This window comes from Phoca vitulina, unplaced genomic scaffold (assembly GCF_004348235.1).
Source record: "Phoca vitulina isolate PV1807 unplaced genomic scaffold, GSC_HSeal_1.0 scaffold1, whole genome shotgun sequence".
In the NCBI taxonomy this organism is placed as follows: domain Eukaryota; kingdom Metazoa; phylum Chordata; class Mammalia; order Carnivora; family Phocidae; genus Phoca; species Phoca vitulina.
Window position 1 is genome coordinate 10806918 of NW_022589704.1, and position 23026 is coordinate 10829943.

The 23026-nt window shown below is 37.6% G+C and overlaps 1 protein-coding gene across 1 annotated transcript in view; it reads left to right on the top strand.

Annotated features, from left to right (window-relative positions):
• The window catches only part of LOC116637779 (proteasome subunit beta type-4-like), a 58751-nt gene extending 38624 nt beyond the window's left edge, over positions 1-20127 (top strand). Inside the window, 1 exon segment of the mRNA XM_032413269.1 lies at positions 19284-20127. Within this exon segment, the coding sequence (XP_032269160.1) occupies positions 19284-20050 (767 nt within the window). The 3' untranslated portion in view covers positions 20051-20127.
• Positions 20128-23026: the final 2899 nt, after the last annotated feature.

Consider the following 23026-nt stretch of genomic DNA (forward strand, 5'->3'; position numbering starts at 1 on the left):
GCCTTCCTGTGGATTTCTTTGACAGGAGAGACTAAACTCTCATGAGTTTAAGCCGTATTGTGTCTGCTAATATTCACAGCTGAAAGCAATTCTTAACTTACAGAGCCAGCAATTTTATTTCTAGGAAATTATCATGTAAATACATTTCCACATGTGTGCAAGAATATAAATTATATTATCATTTATAAATAAGCAAAGTTTTTTTCAAAATACCTAAGTATATACCAGTAGAGGACTGTTTAAATAAATAATAGTAAATATTCATGTGATATACTAGCAATTAATAAGTATGACCTCCTTTTTATGACTGATAGGGAATAATCTGTGATATATTACTTAATAAAGAAGATAAAATATAGAGCTATGTGTATAGGAGAGTGCCATTTTTGGTGTATACATTTAAACAAAAGCATAAATGCACATACACATAAATGCAAATGCACATACATGCAAATATATGTATGCTCCCAGCAACCCACCCTACACAGATATACTGGCTAAATGTCACATACTAAACACAAATACACACACACATACTTTCGTATATGCTTGGAAAATTTGTGAAAGGATCCTCAAGAGACAGTCAACAATGGCAGTAAGGGGGTTTCTTGGAAGGTAAGTTTTCATTATTATGAAAATTTTAGAGTTGATGATTGTGAGGGTTTGAAGGGAATCAAAAGCCATCATAATGCCAAGAAAAAACTCACCAGTGACTTCTCCTTTTATAAAACAGGTACCTTCTCACCATTACCTCTTGATTAAAATAATTGGTCTTCCTGTTCATTGAATTAATACCTTTATCAGCCTCTTGCCCATTATAGGGCATTTCCAAAATGCTAATTACAAAACAAATCAACTGAAAAGTAAAATTGAAGGCTTGTCAATGATGCAAGTCTTCCTGAATCAACGCACATGATAGTGAAGCTGTTCAAATCAGCAACAATGTCATGAACAGTTAGTGGTTTGACCAATAACAATTGGAGAAAAGAAAGTGGATACAGGCAACAGAACTATCAGTCCTTAAAAGTAAAACAATTTAAATATCAAAAGACAAAAATCAGTCTTATATTAATAAAACCTACTCAGGTAATGTTTTAATTTAGGGAGTAAAATGTAAAGAAGATGTCCTGTTATGTTTATATACAATTTTGAAGTAAAAATATCCAAAAAGGAAAAAAAAAAGAACACATGATTCATTTGAAAAATTGATACATTATTATGACTATATTATATTTTTTGGTGAAATGCAAGATATAACTTGTATATATTGTATTGTATATATAACTTGTGTATATATATATATATATATATATAGTATATATAACTCGTATATATTGTATTCAAACCAAGTCACAATCATCCTTTTTCCTTATGTATCATAGGATTGCCAAATGAAAGGCAGTATGCTCAGTTAAATTTTATTTTTATAGAAATAACAAAAAACATTGAGTATCTGTATGTCTCATATGTATGTCTTATGCAATGTTTACATGGGACGTACTGATATTAAAAATATTATCTCTTGTTTATCTGACATTTGAATTTAGTTTGGTGTCATGTATTTATGTTTGCTAAATCTGGGAGCCTCAATGCAAAGAAATCCTAGTTCCCATTTTAATTGGATTTTGTTTATATCATTTTTCTAGTACAAATTATTTCAGGAAAATATGAACTTTCTAAATTGTATTTAAAGGCTGGAAGGAAATATCATTATATTTTTTTTGACTTTCCAGCATTTTCCAAAGTTTCTGCAAAGAAGAAGTATCACACTTGGATTCAGAAAAATAGTACTTCAAAGCAAAATAACCAAACAGCATGCTAGACTAGTCAGTAACACCTGGAGTCTAAAAGGAATTGTTCCAATTATAAAGGGAACGTGTTTTTTTAAAAAGTCAAGGATTGGAGGATGGGGCAAATAGCAAATATATTTTTTCTTTCATTTTATTGCATTTTTGTTATGGTTTCATAACTCATAAATGGTGAGTGTTTTGGTCTGAACTCTCTGTAAGCTTATAAAATGTGTTTGTGCTTTCACACCCTGATAAAGTGAGAAACAGAACTGAACAGATTGATAAAAAGTCACATTGTGGATGACTCCAAACATTTCATCAAAAGTATCATTTGTATAGACCAGTATATTTTAAAATATACATGAGAATGAATAAAAACATAGGAAGGAAAACAACGTTAAATAAAGAGTAGGTATTTGCTGGTATCTTCTGCTATCAGGGAGCACTTGCAAATTTATTTTAATGCGAACCATTTTGAAACAACCCATGGCTTCCTTGAGTGGCTGCAATTGTGTTTCTAACAGAAAAGATTATCAAGCCATGTTGGCTGAATTCTTAAGGAATGAATAAATGAATGAACAAATTGCATAAAAATCGGTTTGTGCCTGCTCGAGTGTTTAGATCTGAGTGCCAGTCAATAGCCATTTCACATTTTATATGAGTTACGAGCTCTCAGATCAGCACAATTACTAAAAGTGCAGCATATTTTCAGAAACAAATTGATAAGACATACCATTAGGGATGCTTCTTTCTTATATTTCCCAGATGGAATTGAATATTGAACAACAGTGTCTCAATTACATTCATGTTAATATAATGAAATAGCTTTGGAAACTCTCCAAGCTGTTCATGTCACAATATCTAAAAATCTACTTGAAGGTTTCCTTTAAATCAATCATTATCATGATGGTGTCCCTCCTATCACATACTACTAGATCTACTAAGTTACTCATTATCTAGATCTACGAAGTATGGTATGTGTCACATTAAGGATCTTATAGACAAATAGGTTCATTTTTGTCAACTTCCTTGGTTTGCATTTTCCCTGCTAGGATAATTTTATTCTGTTATCATCATCAATAATTGTGTTGATGCCCATGGCTGATAGAACACAGCTGGTACTGAAGAGATTTGCATAACTGAAGTGGAAAATACTGTACTTGATGATGTGAGTGCAAACTCAAGAATGATTTTTTTTTTTCTGAACTCATTTTATTTTTACCAACTTTCCACGATGGAATATTGCATTTATCTTATACTCCCTCCCTTTAAGGCTGATTCTAGTAATATGAGCTACGAGATCCAGTTCTTGTTATATTTTAGCAAGAGACCATTATATCAGAAATCAACTAGAAGAAAATGAAAACGTATCTTCCTGCCTCATAATTGGCAATTCTCCTGTTTAGGTAGTGATAAATTGAATGCAAAATGCAAAAGGCTTTGTTGATCTTTCTTCGAGGCTTTATTAAATCATTTTTATATTGAATTTTGGTTTTGCTGTTAAAATGTCGTAAGGAAGGAATAACCTGCAATGAAGTTCTAATAGTAACGTTTTTTTTTTTCTGTTTTGCTGAATACTTCATATAGTCCCTTCAAAATATAACATTTGAAGGATAGAATTTTGAAGAGATTTGTTGCTTCTACCAACACTGGTAAATTTTCCTGAGTTTTCAAGCCTCATCTAAGGAAAGAAATCCACAAAATCATCAATAACCTGGGCTTTCCAAAACACCCTGTTTTGGTCTCAGACTTTCTATCCCAAGCATCACTGCCAGCAGATGTTTCTTCTTTGGAAAGCCTTGGGGGTTCAATCTATGCCAAGCTACCCAGTAGGAGTGGCCTGTGCCGTAGTGGCTCACGAGTTGGAGTATGTCCCTCCAACAGGATGTCTCGTGACTTGATCCAAAATGAAAAACATGCCCAGACATTCCTGTGCAAGAACAGGTTAATTATGAAGGATGTGAACAATAGCTTGCTTCTAAGGATGCATATTGAATCCATGAAATACATGCAAAAGCATGTCCTTAAAAACACTGAACATAAGGCTCCAAAGTGGATTTGTTGGTACGTAGACAAGGGAGCATGTGGGGAGGTGATATTTGGGCTTCTGTCCTCCATACTCTTTACATGGATTACATTTTCCTTACTGACCCAAATTTGCATCGAAACTTAGTATTTATTTTTGACCGTGCCTACAGTCTGTGATCAAGTCAGATATCATCTCAGCTCTATTTTTTTTTTTCCTATGTGCACTGAACTAGTTTCATGGTGAGATTTATCACCTTCTTGCTTGGGAATTGATGATGTGTGAAGGACTTAATAGTCAAACAGTATCCCATCCTCCCAAGGATACTATGTAGAAATAAAAGCTGTTTTATTTCAGAAATCTGTTTTACCATGTGAAATGACTGTGCCTAGGGTGTTTTTTCTGTCACTTTAATTTATCACATAAATTAGTTTTTCAGACACTTTAAGTTGGCACAAAAATAGAGCTATCTCATCATGAAGGCGAGCTGACTTTTAGATGACCCTGGGATGAAAAGAATTGCCAATTGAGTCCAGGGACAGCAGCTCCATGAGAGTCACAATCAGACTGGTATTTAAAGATTCATTGAAAAGGACACAAGAAGGTGCAAAATAGAAAATAAAATGATGGTGAATACATGTGATAGTCTGCAAAAAAATGTGATATATTTTCACAAAATAGAAAATGTGTTATCAGGTGGATAATAAATAAGTCTTCTCACTTTTTCTGGTTGAAATGGCATCTATTAAGATCACCTGCTCTATCCTTCTTAACTTCCTATTAAAACAAAAAAATCAGGATCTTTCAACACTAAGAACTAGGACTGAGAGTTAATCAGTTTTCAAATCTGCAGGAAATCTATAATAGTCACAAAACCTATGGTCTGGCAAGTGGCATTGAACTGAGGCATGCCGTGGGCGATCCCAGTGTGGTAAGCCTCCAGACAAGGAGCAGAACTTTCTTCTAGAAAGGAGGAAAGGATCCTGTGCCCTGCTTGCAGATGTAAAAAATACCTCCTCTGCTGTTCAGTCTTTCCTATTTGAAGGACATGAAGCTGATCCCACTTTTACTTCATGACCACCATCCTCAGGGAGGCCTCCCTGAAGCCTTGCCACATTACGACATTTTCTCGGCCATGTATTGTCCTGTTGTCTCACTAAGCTGTTCCACACATTCTCTTCTATTTTCAATCCCCAATATCCTTCCTTTCATTCTCAGATGATGACCCTTCCTCTTTAACAGAGAAACAGCAAAAAGTGGTGTGGTGTGGTGCTCCCACCACAAAACTCACCGATCTACCCACGGGTGTGTCCATCTTCTCTTCTTTCCCTTACAGTGGATGAACCACTCATCATTTTAAACTGGGTTCCAGACTCTCTCGAAGACCTGCTTCTGTAATTAGCCTCTTCCCACCTTCCTGTCAAATTTCTCTCCACATCATCATTCTTATCTACATCAATACACACTGTAGAAATTCCCTTGGTAAACACATACACACGCATGCGCAAGTACACACACACACTTCCCTTGATCTCACACTTCTTCTCCAGCCAGTATCACCTTTCTGCGTCCTGATTTCAACAATGAATCTTTGAATATAACTGTTTACAATCTCTATTCCCATATCTCCTTTCATTCCCTCTTGACTGTCCTCCCGTTAGCTTTTGGTTCTAACCACGCCAATGAAACTCATGTTGCTAAGGTCACCAGCACTTCCATGTTACTGAAGCCCATGATCAACTCTATTTACATCATCCAAGTCTCAATTAGTATGCACATGATGAAAAAGCCTCAAAATATGTTAAACTTTACAAATATGCAGATACATAAAATTGGACAGAACTAAAAAGAGAAATAGACAAATTCACAGTCTTACTGGGAGGTTTTTGCACACCTCTCTCAGGAACTGGGGATTCAAGTAACAACAGAAAAAGCAAAAAGTGGCACAAAAAATTTGAACATTTCCATTCATAAATGAAATTGAATTGAATTGAAATTGTATAGCATGGAATATACATTATTTTCAAGTACAGAAGGAACATTTACCAAAATCACGCATATGAAGCTCAATAAAGAAAATCTTAATTTCTTTTTTTTTAAAGATTTTATTTTATTTACTTGAGAGAGAGTGAGGGAGAGCACAAGAGGGGGTAAGGTCAGAGGGAGAAGCAGACTCCCCTGCTGAGCAGGGAGCCCGATGCCGGACTCGATCCTGGGACTCCAGGATCATGACCTGAGCTGAAGGCAGTCACTTAACCAACTGAGCCACCCAGGCACCCAAAAATCTTAATTTCTTAAATTTGAAAGAATTATAACAATTCAAAATATGTGTTCATACCACAGAAAAAAAACAAAAGAAAATAATAACAAAAAGATATTTTAGAAAATCGAGTTTAGACACTAAGAAATATCTATTAGACAATCCTGCATTGTAAGAAGCAATTAAATGGAAATTAGAAAATATTTAACATTAATAATTATAAAAAACATACATATTAAATGTGCAGGATGCAACCAAACAATGCTTAAAAGAAAATGCCTCAGGCACATAATTACAATAGAATGAGGCCAAAAAATCAAGGATCTAGGTACCTATCTCAAGAATCTAGGAAAAGAACAACAATTAACCCACAGACTGTAGATAGAAGGAAACAATCAAAACTGGAGCAGAAACCAGTGAAGTGAAAAAGAAATACACAATGGAGAAAAACAACAAATCCAAAATATTATATTTTAGAAACACTAACAAATTTCCTAAGTCTCTGGAAAGTCTAATTTAGAAGGAGAGGAGAGACGACAGAGTAGAAAAGGGAGAGGACAGAGGAGAGGGGAGAGGAGGGAAGGAGGGAGAGAGGTGGCAAAATGGGGAGAATTGGCTCAGATTACCAACATTGGAGATAAAAAGAGTGATATATCTACCTATATATGGGTATAAGTGGTATAAAACATTTGAGAGTAATATGAACAACTACATGTCAATACATTTCATAATTTAGATAAAATATTTAAATTCCCAGAAAAAGATAGCAGCAATACTGATCTAAAATAAATACATAGGAACATGAATAAACCTTTATATATAACAGAAATTAATTCTGAAATTCAAATCATCCCACAAGAACTGAGTAAATTGAATCCAGCAGTGTATAAAAAGAATAATATATCATAACAAAGTGAGATTTAGTCATAAAATGCAAAACTGCCTTAACATTTTAAAATTTAATGTTATTCTTCACATTAAGTCAATAAAAAAAAAAAAAAGCCTTGCAACTGTCTGAAAAGGTATAGAAAATGCTCTTAACTCATCAGAACAGCTCTTAACATACTAGGAATAAGAGATAATTCTCTAATCTCATAAATAATATCTAAGAAATTTTATAGCAAAAATTATACTTAATGGTGATGTATTTAAAGTTTTCCAATGAGACTGAAAATATTGCATTATCATCACTTGTATTTGACATCATACCAAAGGTGTAAGTGGTATAAGACCAGAAAAAGAAATAAGATACATGGTAATTGGAAAGAAAGAAATAATTTGAAGATCAGTAGTTGAGTCCCTAGAAAATCCAAAGATTAATCTATTAAAATTCATATGTAAATTTAGCAAAGCCTCTGAATCTATTATGAATATGGAAAAATCAGTTGTATTCTTATATAACAGAAAAAAGAACCAATAAAATATTCCAAACATTACCTTCTAAATAGCATCAAAAAGAAATATCAAATATCAGTATCAAACATCTAATGAAAGAGTTCACTTTGTTTACCTTGTAGATACTGGAAAGACTGTCCCAATTTAACAATAAGAAAAAGATAAACTACAAAGTCATAACTCTTTTTGTTTCAAGTCATCGGAGAGCTGAGGTCACAGAGCAACAGAGTAGCATGAATTCCAGTGAGTCACAGGCTTCCCCTCAGGAAAGGGGATGTGTGACTGGCTCACCTATGGCGGGCATGGGAGGATGAGAATTGGCCATCATATAGGAGGTAGGTAAAAAGAAATCAGCTAACCCACTGCTGCTATGGAGAAGTTAGAAGGGAAAAAATCCTACACCTTGGGGTGAAGGGTAGGAAAAGATCCTGGGCCAAGTGTCCTATCCAATATCGTTAGTGATTTCCTGCTGCTGGGGAAGAGGCAGGAGAATCTCCTGCATAGGAAATGCCACAGATAGAGATCAGAGCATGACTGACATGATGAGGGGGACAGGAGAGTTTAGGCTGCCTCACCTGCAGAGCCCAGGCACATGGGATCAACCTAAGTTTGAGGATAAAGCAGGAAAGCAGAGAACAGACCCATGCTTCCCACCACCAGCCTAGCGAGCACTGAAGGGCAAGAACATGGGCACAGATTCTCTCTGAGATGTAGTAATTCAGTAAGCGGATGTTACAAACACTTAGGAAAACTTTCTGGCACCTCAGCCCCCAGCCTAAGCACAAAATGACTCTAGAGGAATCTGATACTTGTGTATGTTGAAAATTACTGGAGCAACAACAAACCCCAAACTCAGCACAACTCTTGACTACTCAACACCCCACACAAACAGACTGACAGAAGAACAGAAAAGCTCTTTTCTAAGTGTAAATACTATTTACCTCGGTCCTTCCCATTCCACACACAATATCTGGGATTCTGTAAAAACTTATGACATATACAAAAAGAAAAAAATCTGTCAAGATACATTACCTTCAACTAAACCAGACTTGGAGACCACCCAGATGTTGGAATTATTGGAGAGGGAATTTAAAGCACCTATGATTACTATGTTAACCATCTAGTGGAAAAAGGAGGTATTGTGCACTTGCAGTTTGGGAATTTCAGCAAAGGGATAGAAACAATAAGATTGAGTGGGGAAAAATAAAGAATTCTTTCAATGGCTCATCAAAAGATTTGACAAAGCCAAGGAAAGAATCAGTGAACTTGAAGATGGGTTAATAGAAATTACTCAAATTAAAGCACACGTGCCCACAAGGTACTTACAAAGAAAAGAGCATCTAAAGGCTGTAGAACAATGATACATGGTCTAACATACATGTAATTGGTGCCCTAGAAGCAGAAAAGAAAGAATAAAGCAGTAGGAAGTAGACAATCAGCAGCAGAGAAGATCAATGGTCTCTGGGAAGGGAAACAAAGGACAAGTTTGTTGGAAGAATGTCAGGACCACAGCCCAGAGTGGGCGATCTCACTGAGCTGGAGTTTAGGGCTACACTTCACAGGGCAAAACCGTGGAGAGTAGGGGGCAGCACATAGAGAAAGCGTAGGAGAGCTGCAGAGGGGTGCCCTGGAGTCTGACTAATGTGCATGAGTTAAGCAAAGCTGGAAAAAGAATCACCATACATTTCCAGGATTTCTTCTGTTACTTTCTTACTGTTCTTGCAGCCCCTGAACTTTGTTCCCTAATTTCTAAGCCCAGTGCCTGAGAAGTGCCTGAGCTCTATTCTGTTTACTCCCCAGTGTACCCGCCTTAGGGGAGGCCATTTAATTGTGGATCTCTTCCTCTGGCTTTCCTGTCTTTCAAGGTTAGCAATCCCTCTGGTTTCTGCCTTCCTGTAGTCACTCTCCAGTACCTTTGAATAGTTGCTTCTTACATTTTGTCTAAAGTTTATCATTTTTGTCAGTAGAAGGGTTAGTTTGACACGTTACTCAGCTGCTATGGATTCCCTAAGTCCCTGCACTATATAGGCTTAAAACACTGACTGAATGTTTTCTGCCATTAGACTGTCATTGCCAAGTTATTTACTGTCAAGCGATTCAGTCAAATTGGTCCCCAACTGCACATCCATTGTTGTCATTCCTTTGTTTTTAGGCAGCTTTAAATAAACAACTGGGGGAAAGTCAAGGACTGCTTCTAATTTAAAAGCCACTAAGCCAACACCAGAAGCATTGTTGAGGCTCCTAGAGTTTTCCTACTGTGTAAACCCTGAACTGAAATTTGACTGTATTCCTTGTTGGCAAGAGCTGAAGTTTCTACGTCTTTGGGAAAACTGGGGAGAATTTTCTTGCAAGTCAATACTTCCAGCAAGTGTGTTTCCTCTGCTTTGGAAAGTTCCTATGTAAAAAATAAGAGCTATCTACCCTATCCATTTCCATTCCCACAAAAATACCTTGACTAACCTCAGTACCCTTTCATACGTACAAAAATAATGGATAAAAGTTGATGAGAAATTCATTTATTTATTTTACATGCATTAAGTACCTGATCTGCATCAGGAATCACAGTGAAACAGTGTATCAAGGTCCTTCTTTTTTTATTTCATTTTATTTTATTTTATTTTATTTTATTTTATTTTATTTTATTTTATTTGACAGAGAGAGAGAGTACAAGCAGGGGGAGCGGCAGGCAGAGGGAGGGGGAGAAGCAGGCTCCCTGGCTTGACCCCAGGACCCTGGGATCATGACCTGAGCCGAAGGCAGATGCTTAATCATCTGAGCCACCCAGGTGCCCCATCAAGGTCCTTCTTGATTGAGAATGTCATTTTAGATATCAAGGATTTCAGCACTGGTAACTGGCTATGCAGCTATCATGAACCTTTGTATCAAAACACTAAAAAAAAAGATCCTTTTATAGATACAGAAATTCTTCATGAGATCTACAAAAATAAAATTGTTGAGAGTTGCGGAAGGCTAGATTTTCACTGAGCTAAGAATAACCATGTAATAAAATGGAGGCCAGCTTGGGGAATAAAGCAGAGTGAACAGCTTGGATGAGTAATGCACCTTTCCAAAATGCCCAACGTCCTTCCACTGACTTCATTGTACAGGAATGCAGCTTGGCAGCAAAACTGAAAAATAATGTGAACTCTTGGCATCTCCTCTACACTGCATGCTGGTGTAAAAGGCAAATAACATCAAAATAGAGGTTCAAAAAATGAAAATGTTGAATGAGGTTCATGTCCTCAGAACATTACCATATGTTTTTAGGTCCTACCAAGAAAAGCATTTCCTATCCATCACATTTTCGTAATTGCTCATTGGAAAGACTGACACTCTGTTCTAAACAGAGCTTTAATGGCATCAAAAAAGATAATTGGGATAATTCGTGGAAGATAGCCCACAGAGGTAAATGAGATATGCACATTACTAAGAAAGATTTTAAACATTTTGGAAGGTGACTAAATTATTTTGTGTTTTCGTGCTAATATAAATATCTCTAGTTAGATTGAAATAGTAAATGATACTACACAAAAACTGTTTAAGTGCGGGTCCACTCATTCTAAAATAAACACAACAAATAAATGAAAAAACTCTGTCGTTTTTATTAAACTCTTACTGTGGGATGTCTTCTTGAGAGCTATTAATAAATTTCTGGAACAAGTGCTAGAACAATACTTAAGATTCTGGTAGACAGACTGGTCAAGCCAATTAAACAGTACCCTTCACCAAGTAGGGACCTCACTGTGGTCTTTACCGAAGCTCACTGCGTCTGACATGTTTGCCACCTACAACATTCTGTGGCCTCAGTCACTGGTCAAGGAATGGAAAGTATAAATGTGTGAAGGTATTTTCATGGCAGATCACATAAAAAGTATTGGAAAACTTTTTGCTCTGAAACTCTGAACTATTTACGATTTAATTGTATTTTAATCCACACAAAAAAAGAAAGAAATTTAAAAGCAAATTCCATCATAAGAGATCTCTCTAGTAGAAACACACTTATTCGTTCTTGTAACATATAGTTGTTGAGCACTAGTGTGCCAAGTTTTGTACCACGTGCTCCAAATAACACTGTGAACCAAACACAGTCCCTGTCCTGAGTCTAAAACTTACATTCCAATTGTTATATTCGTTTGGACTTCAAACTCCAACACACAGAGCATATATCATAACCTGCAGTTCCAAAGCTCAATGTTCTAGAGACAAGAGCTGAAAAACTGATGGACACTAGCATTGACATTTATTTTTTAAATACTTTGCGTAATTTTGTTTTAAAGATTTATTTATTTATCTGAGAGAGAGAAAAAAAGAGGGAGAGCAGAGGGAAGGGCAGGGGGAGAGGGAGAGAGAGAATCTCTAGCAGACTCCCTGCTGAGCGCAGAGCCCAACACATATCCTAGATCCCACAACCCGGAGATCACAAACCCAGCTGAAATCAAGAGTTGGGCACTCAACTGACTGAGCCACCCAGGCACCCCTAAATACTTTGGGTAATTTTAAGATGAATTTGTACTTTAATCTTAATGAAGCCAATATTTCTCAGCACGTTTGATATGCAAATGATAACTGGCAATTCAATAAGGTTGACAATGGGATGAAAGCAGAAAAGAAAGAAGTTAATTTTTGCAGAAGAAAACCTCAGTAAAGTTTTCCCAAAGAGGATGAAAATGGAGTTGAGTCTTAAAATTTAAGTCAAGTCCAACATGTGAGTAAATGGAGGAGACAGGAGTGTGATCACAGCTAGAATGAAAAGCATGTGGGAAGTGGAAGGTGGGAAACTTCTGGTAGCTGGATTGCACAGGGTACAGGTACTTCAGCTACAAGTAAACCACAAAAAGCACAAAGTTCCACCCAGAGCTACCTGGTGCCAGAGAGCATATGGGCAAAAAATCTAAAGTCTTAACTAACAGAAACAAATGACATAACGTTGAGAGTTGGTAGATTGAAAAAATCAACAAATAAATGGATAAATACCAAAATGTTGAACCCAGGGTGTGGTGGGCAGAATAATGACTCCCAAAGAAAAGATATCCATGTCCAAATTTCTAGAACCTTAATTAAATACATTATCTTACCTGGCAAAAGAGACCTTACAGATCTGGTTAAATTAAGCCGTTTGGAATGAGGAGGTTAGCCTGAATTGTCCGGATGGGTCAAAAGCAGTCACAAGGATCCGTATAAAAGAAAGGGGGAGGCGAGAGAGTGGGTCTCAGAGTGAAGCAACTTGAGAATGCCATTAGCCGCTATTGCTTCCTGTGAAGGTGGAGGAAGGGGTCAGTACCCAGGAACTCAGGAGGCCTGAGAAGCTATAAAAGCCAAGGGAACAGATTCTGCCCTAGGATTCTTCCTAAGGAACATGGCCCTCCCTACCAATATTGTGATTTCGGCCCAGTGTGACTGACCTATCTCAGACTTCTAACCTTCAGAACTGTAAGATAACAAATCTGTGTCCTTGTCCACCACTGAATTTGTGGTGATTTGTTACAACAGCAATAGAAAACAAATCACACTCTCTACAGAGCAAGGAGCAAAAAAAAAAAAAAAAAAAAAAGCAGTGAGAATAATTGATAGTTTCATTCAATTTTGATTTTTCAGGAGCATTTTAAAAAATCACATAGTGGACTTGAGACCAGTCTTTTATTCTTTACATTTCCCAGTGATTAAACGGTCACGTGATCTTAATCTCTGAAAGACAAAATTACTGACATGAGTCTTGACTTCAATACTAGAAAGAACAAAAAACTTTGAATCTTGGTGGTTGATTTTTTTTTTTCCCCATTCGGTTATAGTTTAAGTTTCTCCAAGCACACTGGCACTGTGAAATCCCTGTGACTGGTTTAAATGAAGTATGAAATAACACTGTGGGGTCAGTCAGCTGCACTCAGTGGGCAAGGGAAGGCTGCTCTACTTTGAAACGCTCTTTGCAATGGTGCCAAATGAAAACACCAACCTGACAATGCAGCTGTTGTTTCCAGTTGAAGTAAGGCAAATTTGAGGTATGACACGTGAATATAATGTATGTCATGTATTCTCAACCTCTTCCAAATTGGAACTACTAGTTGAATTTTTGACTAGGATTCAACTGACCCGTGATGGCAGTAACAGGATTTTAGAGAAATTCTTTACCTTTATAAAGCATCTGAGACAGAAGAGGAATCAAAGGACAATTTATTCAGCACAAAATGCAGCAAGGAGGTGTTTTTTCTGGTGGACTGGGCTGATTCTCTCCAAAACATTTTTTTTTTTTTTGCTGAACCTCAATTTTGTATATGTGATTCAGGAGAATGTGGCCCCATCCCAACTGCAGGGAAAGTCTCTGATTAGTTTACACCAACCCCAGAATTATTCCGAGTCATTATTTTTGGTCCAGGAATATGCACATAACCTAAGTTAGCCATTGTATTCCACTCACTCCTATTTCTAGGGAAGGTATACTGTAACAGCTTTAAACAAAGCTAAAGTGACAGCGTAGCTGGGAGACAAACACACAAACAAACAAAAACTTGGGGCCCACTCCACCTCTGGATTTTTTATTATGTGTGAAAATAATGTCATCATTTAGGCCATTTTGAGTCAAGGTTTCTTTTTTTTCTTTTTTAATTTTTATTTTTTTTAAGGTTTCTTTTATTTACAGGTGCATTTGGGATGCTAATGATCTTAAATATTTATCTGTTTTCCTATAACACTGGCTCTCAGAGTATGTTAATTTGAGTTCCTAAGAGTTACGGTAAAGACTGTCACTAAACTTTGGTGTTGGGCAAAAATAGTTATAGTCTCCTTGTCCATGCGTCTCAAGAATCACTAGCATAGCTGTCATCCTCATAAAACCACTGCCTTTTCTTGACCCAGTCTTGCCTGGTATTGTATGTAAAAACCTAGTCATGAGCCTCCAGAGTCTTGAAGAACTATGTGTATCTTTAATGCAGGTTCCTTAGGACGAATACAGTGGTTCACTCAGTCTATCTAATGGAAGGTTCCTGAAATCCCGTTTGATCATATATTCCTGTCCCTCAAATATCCTATTCATCGCAGGTGCTAAAAGCCTCCACCTATGCTCTCTGTGTGATTGGCTCTCCCATCCCCTTCCCTTCGACACACACACACACACACACACACACACACACACACACACACCCTTAGCCCACACACTCTCGGCTGACAACCTCAGAGCCTTCACAGCTTGTATGGTTGTCTGGTTCATGAAAGTCAGCCATCCTGGAATTTGCATTAAAATAAAAATACCCTCTTCCTTGCATCATACGTTTAAGCCTCCCTGGAGGGGAGACTCCTGCTATTTTTGCTGTCTGGGTCATTCCTTTGTGAATTGCTCCTCCTGCCAGTCCTCCTGTGGCTATTGCCCCCTCCCTTGTGGAGACTACCCCTCTGCCAGGACCCTGAAGATACTGACTGCTTCTCCTGGTTGTGCCTATCAGAGTTCTTCCTAGAACCCCTGGGAGTGGTTAAATCAGGACTACAATGTAATCCCCTGTACCTGTAAGGAATGTAAGGACAGGTACTTTAGCTATAGATAAACCACAAAAAGCATAAAGTTCCACCCAGAGCTGCCTTCAGCAGGTTGAGAAAAAGGGCCATACCCTTAGTTTCCTCACCAATGCAGGCTCTTAGCAAAAGTGGGCACAGGTCCTCCCTACTGATGTGTGTGAAATGTCAGGGACTAGATTAACTTGATACCTTAGAAGCAATTATGTATATATAATTCATAGCCTCCTGACCTCCTTATTCCAACCCCCCAAGACATGGCTTATTGAGAATATTTTAAAATATTTTAATAATCTGCCACACTTTTGATTCCCCATGTGGTAGACAGAATAACCGACAGCCAAAGGTGCCCATATATTATTCCCTGAAACCTATGAATGTCGCATTAAGTGGCAAAAGGGATTTTTCAGTTGTGATTAAGTCAATGAGCTTGAAATGAGAAGATTATTCTGGATTAAACCCAATGAAATCATAAGGATCTTATAAGTGAAAGAGGGAGGCAGGAGGGTCAGGGTCAGAGAAGGAAATGCAACAATGCAAGCAGAGTGAGTGACATGAGAAAAGTGTCAGGAGTCAGAGGGTACAGGGGGTCTTCAGAAGATGATTAAGGCAAGGAAATGGATTCCACTCTAAAACCTCCAAAAGAAAGGCTGACTGGACCTTGATTTTAGCCTAGAGAGACCCATTTCAGACTTTTGACCTCCAGACTAATAAGGTAATGAGTATGTGTTGTTTTAAGTCACTAAATTTGGGGTTAAGTAGGAAATACAAGTAATACTGACTAAGCACACTAGATCTACATCTTTTTTTTTTTTTTTTTTTTTTTTTTTTGCTCCTCAGCCTTGGAATTCTCACGAAGAACAGAAATTCAGAGGAGCCTTCAGGATTTTCCTCCTCCAGATTTTGACCCAGGGGTGTGGACTACACCAAGCTGCTCTCTATTACCCCCTAGTGGACGCTGGCTCAATGACATCTCTATTCCTGGCCCTGAGGCTAAAACTAGGGATACTTAGCAGAAAGTTTTTAAAGCTTTGTTGTACCTGAGAAACTTTTATAAATATGGATGCCCAGGTTGCACCCCATACCAATCAGCATACTTGGGGTGAAACCCAAGCATCAGTATGGTTTAAATCTCCTTAGGTGATTTCAGGATGTAGCCTAGTATGAGAATCATAAGGCCAAATAACTCATCCTCACTTGTTGAGAAGTAGGAATCCAGCTATACTTCAGCCTACTGTATAGAATAGTTTCAGTGGCCCCAATTTTTTTTTCTCTGCCACAATGCACCTCAAATTTCCCCAATGTTTGGTAGCAAAAACCTGAACCCTAAATGCAGTGGGATGTCATGGGTTGGACTGGATCCTGGTATAGAAAAAAGTCATTAGTGAGTGGAGGGGAGTGGGAGGGATGGGGTGGCTGGGTGTTGGACATTGGGGAGGGTATGTACTATGGTGAGCGCTCTGAACTGTGTAAGACTGATGAATCACAGACCTGTACCCCTGAAACAAATAATACGTTATATGTTAATAAAAAAATTAAATTAAAAAAAAATAAAACAAGAAAAAAGTCATTAGTGGAAAAACTGGTGAAATTCAAACAAAGTCTGGAGTTTATTTGATATTAATATATCAATAATAGTGATGCACCATAGTTATATAAGATTAGGGGGTACTGAAGGAAGGGTATGCAGAAATCTTTGAACTATCCTTATAACCTTTCTGTAAATCTAAAATTATTCCAAAGTAAAAAGGGCAACTGAAAACAAAGCCTGAACTAATTGTCTCAGAGAGGCAGCCAAGACCCATTTCAAAGCTTACTTGCTGGAATACACCAAAAGCTTTGAATGAATCTGGACCTGTCTGCCACCAAATGCCATTCTGTCTCACAAAAGGATTCTAATTCCTTAAGAAATTAAAAGCTCTAGATGCTGAGTTAACTAACAATTTAAATTTGCTTATTTTAACAAGAGCATCTCATATTAATTTAGCAAAGTCACATGATGCTGCTTAAATCAAACCATCTGCTTAGAATCTTTTGCAACAAACTGTGTATGCTCACAGCACTTGTAATTGTAGAATCTCTTTGGCATTGTGGTAATCCTTCAAGAGCACAGCAAGCTTAAGTCTGGCCCATCCTCATCTTTGCCATCATTCTCTCAAGAGTTAAACTGTCCTAGGTGGGGCATTCTTCTGCTCATTCCCCAAGTAGGCTTCTCCCTGGTTAGCTGTCTGAACTTGGTGTCACATTAAACAACAACAACAACAAATAACCAAAAAACAGAAACAGACTCATAAATAGAGAGAACAAACTGGTGGTTGCCAGAGGGAAGTGGCGGGGGCAGAGGTGAAATAGGTTAATGGGGATTCAGATGTACAAACCTCCAGTCAGAAAATAAGTAAGTCATGGAGATGAAAAGTACAGCATAGGGAATATAGCCAATAACGTAACATCTATGGTGACAGACAGTGACTACACTTATGCTGAGCATTGCATAATGTATAGAATTGTTGAATCAACATGTTATACACCAGAAACTAAAACAACGTTATTTGTCAACTGTACTTCAATAATAAAAATAAATAGAAAAAAAGGTAAAAGAAGGGGAAGAAAAGCAGTCTTAATCCAGAAGCCTTGAAAGTACAATGATCCATTGATAAGACTACAACAGGTTTCACCAACCACATCACAATGTGCAAGAGTTTCTTAAAGCTCCTCCATGGACATCCCTGTCCCCAGGGTTTATTGTGCATGCATGTTAGTTCTCTCTCTGTCCACATAAGAGCCCACACTCTCACATAATGGTTTCATCCACTTTCTCTGGGAAAGGAGGCCTCACAACCATGCTAAACACACCAGCCCCTCACTATTGTGGAAAGAAGTCCCAAAGCTCCCTTATGATTTTCTCGGGAATATCAACCCTACTAGAATTCTAGCTGCCTCATTACATTTCCATTGATGTTGGTTGGAATTTGGGATCACCTTATGATGGCAAATGTAGCACAAAGGAAGGTGTAAAGAGAAACTTTGTTCTGGTGACAAGGTCCACAGAAAATATTTGATACCCTACAAGTTACTTTCAACAAAAACAATGCTAAACCAAATGGAATTAGATTTAAGAAATAAAATAGAGGACTACAAGTTAAATTGGAATTTCAGACAAAAAATAATACCGTTTTTAAGAACTAGGCAATACTCCAATATCCCTGATGAACATAGATGCAAAAATTCTCAGTAATATACTAACAGGAGTACCTGGGTGGCTCGGCCAGTTAAGTGTCTGCCTTCTGCTCAGGTCATGATCCCGGGGTCCTGGGATTGAGCCCCACATTGGGCTTCCTGCTCAGTGGGAAGTCTGTTTCTCCCTCTGCTTCTGCCTCTGCCCCTGCCCATGCTCGCTCTCTCTCTCACTCTCAAATAAATAAATAAAATCTTTAAACCTGTTACAAACAAAAAACAATATACCAACAAGCTGAATCCAATAATACATTTAAAAAATCATTCACCATGATCAAATGGGATTTATTCCTGATTTGCATGAGTGGTTCAATATTCACAAATCAATCAATGTAATATATCACATCAATAAGAGAAAGGATAAGAACCATATGACCATTTCAATAGGCTCAGAAAGAGCATTTGACAAAGTACAACATCCACTCATGAAAAAAAAAAACCCTCAACAAAGAAGGTTTAGAGGCAATATACCTCAACATAATAAAGGCCATGTATAAAAAATCCACAGTGACCATCATCCTTAATGGGAAAAAAACTGAGAGCTTTCCCCCTAAGTTCAGGAACAAAATAAGGATGTCCATTTTCACCACTTTTAATCAACATAGTACTGGAAGTCCTAGCCACAGCAATCAGACAACAAAAATAAATAAAAGGCATCCAAAGTGGTAAGAAAGAAGCAAACCTTTCACTATTTGCAGATGCCATGATACTATATATAGAAAATATATATAGATACTATATATAGAAAACCTGAAAGACTACACCAAAAACTGGCACAACTGATAAATGAATTCAGTAAAGTTGCAGGATACAAAATCAATATACAGAAATCTCTTGCATTTCTATATGCCAATAATGAAGAAGCAGAAAAAGAAATAAAGAAATTGATCACATTTAAATATGCACCACAAATAATAAGATACCTAGGAATAAACCTAACCAAAGAGGTGAAAAGCCTGTACTCTGAAAACTATAAAATGCTGATGAAAGAAATGGAAGATGACACAAAGAAATGGAAAGACATTCCATTCTCATGGATTGAAAGAACAAATATTGTTAAAATATCTATACTATCCAGACTTTGGGCCGGGGTTCCGGGCTCCCGGGCAGTTTTACCACATCCCACCTACTCCTGGTGCCTCCGAGGAGCCGGCGTCCGTGCCCTACGGGGGTCCGATTACGCACACGCAGAACCCCATGGTGACCGGGACCTCGGTCCTGGGCGTTAAGTTTGAGGGTGGAGTGGTGATTGCGGCAGACATGCTGGGCTCCTTCCGCTCCTTGGCTCATTTCCGCAACATCTCTCGCATTATGCGAGTCAACGACAGCACCATGCTGGGTGCTTCCGGAGACTACGCAGATTTCCAGTATTTGAAGCAAGTTCTCGGCCAGATGGTGATTGATGAGGAGCTGTTGGGAGATGGACACAGCTATAGTCCTAGAGCTATTCATTCATGGCTGACCAGGGCCATATACAGCCGCCGTTCCAAGATGAACCCCCTGTGGAATACCATGGTCATTGGAGGCTATGCTGATGGAGAGAGCTTCCTTGGTTATGTGGACATGCTTGGTGTCGCTTATGAAGCCCCTTCGCTGGCCACTGGTTATGGTGCATACTTGGCTCAGCCTCTGCTGCGAGAAGTTCTGGAGAAGCAGCCAGTCCTGAGCCAGACTGAGGCCCGAGAGCTAGTGGAACGCTGCATGTGAGTGCTGTATTATCGAGATGCCCGTTCTTATAACTGGTTTCAAATCGCCACTGTCACCGAAAAAGGTGTTGAAATTGAGGGACCACTGTCTGCAGAGACTAACTGGGAGATTGCTCACATGATCCGTGGCTTTGAATGAAATACAGATGCATTATCCAGAACTGCAGTTGTACCCTTCTTCTAACTTTGAACTTGGCTGGTTCAAAGGTATACTTTTCTATTATAAAATAAATCAATCCTTTGAAATGAAAATAAATAAATAAATAAATAAAATAAAATATCTATACTATCCAAAGAAATCTATACATTTAATGCAATTCTTATCAAAATACCAACAGCATTCTTCACAGAACTAGAAAAAATAATCCTAAAATTTGTATGGAACCCCAAAAGACCCCAAATAAGCAAAGTAATCTTGAAAAAGAAAAAGCAAAGTTGGAGGCATCACAATTTTGAACTTAAGTATATTACAAAGCTGTAGTAATCAAAACAGTATGGTACTGGCACAAAAAATAGACACATAGATCAATAGAATGGAATAAAAAACCCAGAAATAAACCCACAGCTATATGGTAAATTATTCTTTTTTTTTTTTTTTTTTTTAAAGATTTTATTTATTTGAGAGAGAGAGAATGAGAGAGAGCGAGTACATGAGAGGGGGGAGGGTCAGAGGGAGAAGCAGACTCCCCGCCGAGCAGGGAGCCCGATGCGGGACTCGATCCAGGGACTCCAGGATCATGACCTGAGCTGAAGGCAGTCGCCCAACCAACTGAGCCACCCAGGCACCCTATGGTAAATTATTCTTTGACAAAGCAGGAAAGACTATCCAATGGGAAAAAGTCTCTTCAACAAATGGTGTTGGGAAAACTGGACAGCCACATGCAAAAGAAAGAAATTTGAACACTTTCTTACACCATACACAAAAATAAATTCTAAATGGATTAAAGAACTAAATGTGATATCTAAAACCACAAGAATCGGGGCGCCTGGGTGACTCAGTCGTTAAGCATCTGCCTTTGGCTCAGGTCATGATCCCAGCGTCCTGGGATCAAGCCCCGCATCAGGTTCCCTGCTCCATGGGAAGCCTGCTTCTCCCTCTCCCGCTCCCCCTGCTTGTGTTCCCTCTCTTGCTGTGTCTCTCTCTGTCAAATAAATAAATAAAATCTTCAAAAAAAATTTTTTTTTAAACCACAAGAATCCTTGAAGAAAACACTGGGAGTAACTTCTTTGACATTGGCCATAACAACTTCTTTCTAGTTATGTCTCCTGAGGCAAGGGAAACAAAAGCAAAAATAAACTATTGGGACTACATCAAAATAAAAAGCTTCTGTATAGCAAAAGAAACAATCAACAAAACTAAGGCAAGTTACAAAATGGGAGAAAATATTTGCAAATGACATATTCAATAAAGAGTATCCAAAATATATAAAAAATTTATACAACTAAATGCCTAAAAAACAAATAATCTGATTTAAAAAATGGGCAGAAGACATGAATAGACATTTCTCCAAAGAAGACGTCCAGATGGCCAACCAACACATGAAAAGATGTTGATCATCACTTACCATCACGGAAATGCAAATCAAAACTATAATGAGATAGCACATCATATCTGTCAGAACGGCTAAAATCAACAACACAAGAAACAAGCGTTGGTGAGGATGTGGAGAAAAAGGAACACTCACATGCTGTTGTAGGAATGCAAACTAGGGCAGCCATTGTGGAAAACAATATGGAGATTCCTCAAAAAGTTAAAAATAGAACTACCTATGATCCAGCAATCATCCTACTGGTTATTTACCCAAAGAATACAAGAACATTAATTAGAATGGATATATGCACCCTTATGTTTATAGCAGCATTATTTACAAAAGCCAAAATTATGGAAGCAGCCCAAGTGTCCATCAATTGATGAATTGATAAATAAGGTGTGGTATATATATATATATATAATATATATATATAATATATATATAATGGAATATTACTCAGCCATAAAAAAGAATGAACTCTTGCCACTCACAGCAATGTGGATGGATCTAGAGAGTATTATGCTAAGTGAAATAAGTCAGTCAGAGAAAGACAAATACCATATGATTTCACTCATATGTGGAATTTAAGAAACAAAACAAATGAGCAAAGGGAAAAAAGAGAGAGAGAGAGTGAGAGAGAGAGAGAAATCAATAAACAGACTCTTAATTATAGAAAACAAACTGATAGTTACCAGAGGAGAGGTGGGGATGGGGGGGAAGGGTTAAATAGGTTTTGGAGATTAAGGAGTGCACTTGTCGTTATGAGCATTGGGTTATGTATGGAATTATTGAATCACTATATTGTACACCTGAAACTAATAAAATCCTGTATGTTAAAAAAAAAATCAGGTTATACTGATACTTAAAAAATTGTCATTTACCTGAAATTCCAATTTAATTGGTCATCCTGTATCTTATCTGGCAATTAGAAGAGTAACTCATGTGATCCAAGGAATGCCTTTCTGTGTAGGCCAGTACACAGAACGGGCACAACTCTCTGTGGTCTGAAATGGTGTAGAAAGACATCCTTTTTGAGAACTCCAGAATATATAAGTGACTTTCACGTTGGATGATGACATCTATGACCATGAGTAATGCTTATTCTTTTTCTCATACTTTCCATATGCCTTCCTTTATCTTTGATGTTTATGAAAGTACTATAGATAGCAATTTTAAAAAGTAATAAAATTATATTTTGCTTTTTCCTTCAGTGAGGGGAGACTTTCCAAGAGAGAGAGAAATATAGTACCTATCAATAGGTGATATCAAAATAGCACACTTTAACTTTTGCTTTAAAAATAGGGTGATATCATCCTCAAGCCTTCCTGGGTGAAATATAGATGCTCTAGAGAAGTGTTTCTCTTTCATCTCAGAACTAAATTATTCCTAAAAAATGACTTGTCTAAAGTATGCTGTGAGAAAAAAATGCCATTTTTATGATTGTTATGAAAAATGACCTTTGAAAAATAGGTCATCATATTTGGCTCCTGCTGATTGATGTGTGTTTTCTTTTGACCCCAAAGATCACAATTTGAGTTTTCTGGGTTTTTTTAATGAAAGTCTGAAATTAGTACTTTCAATTG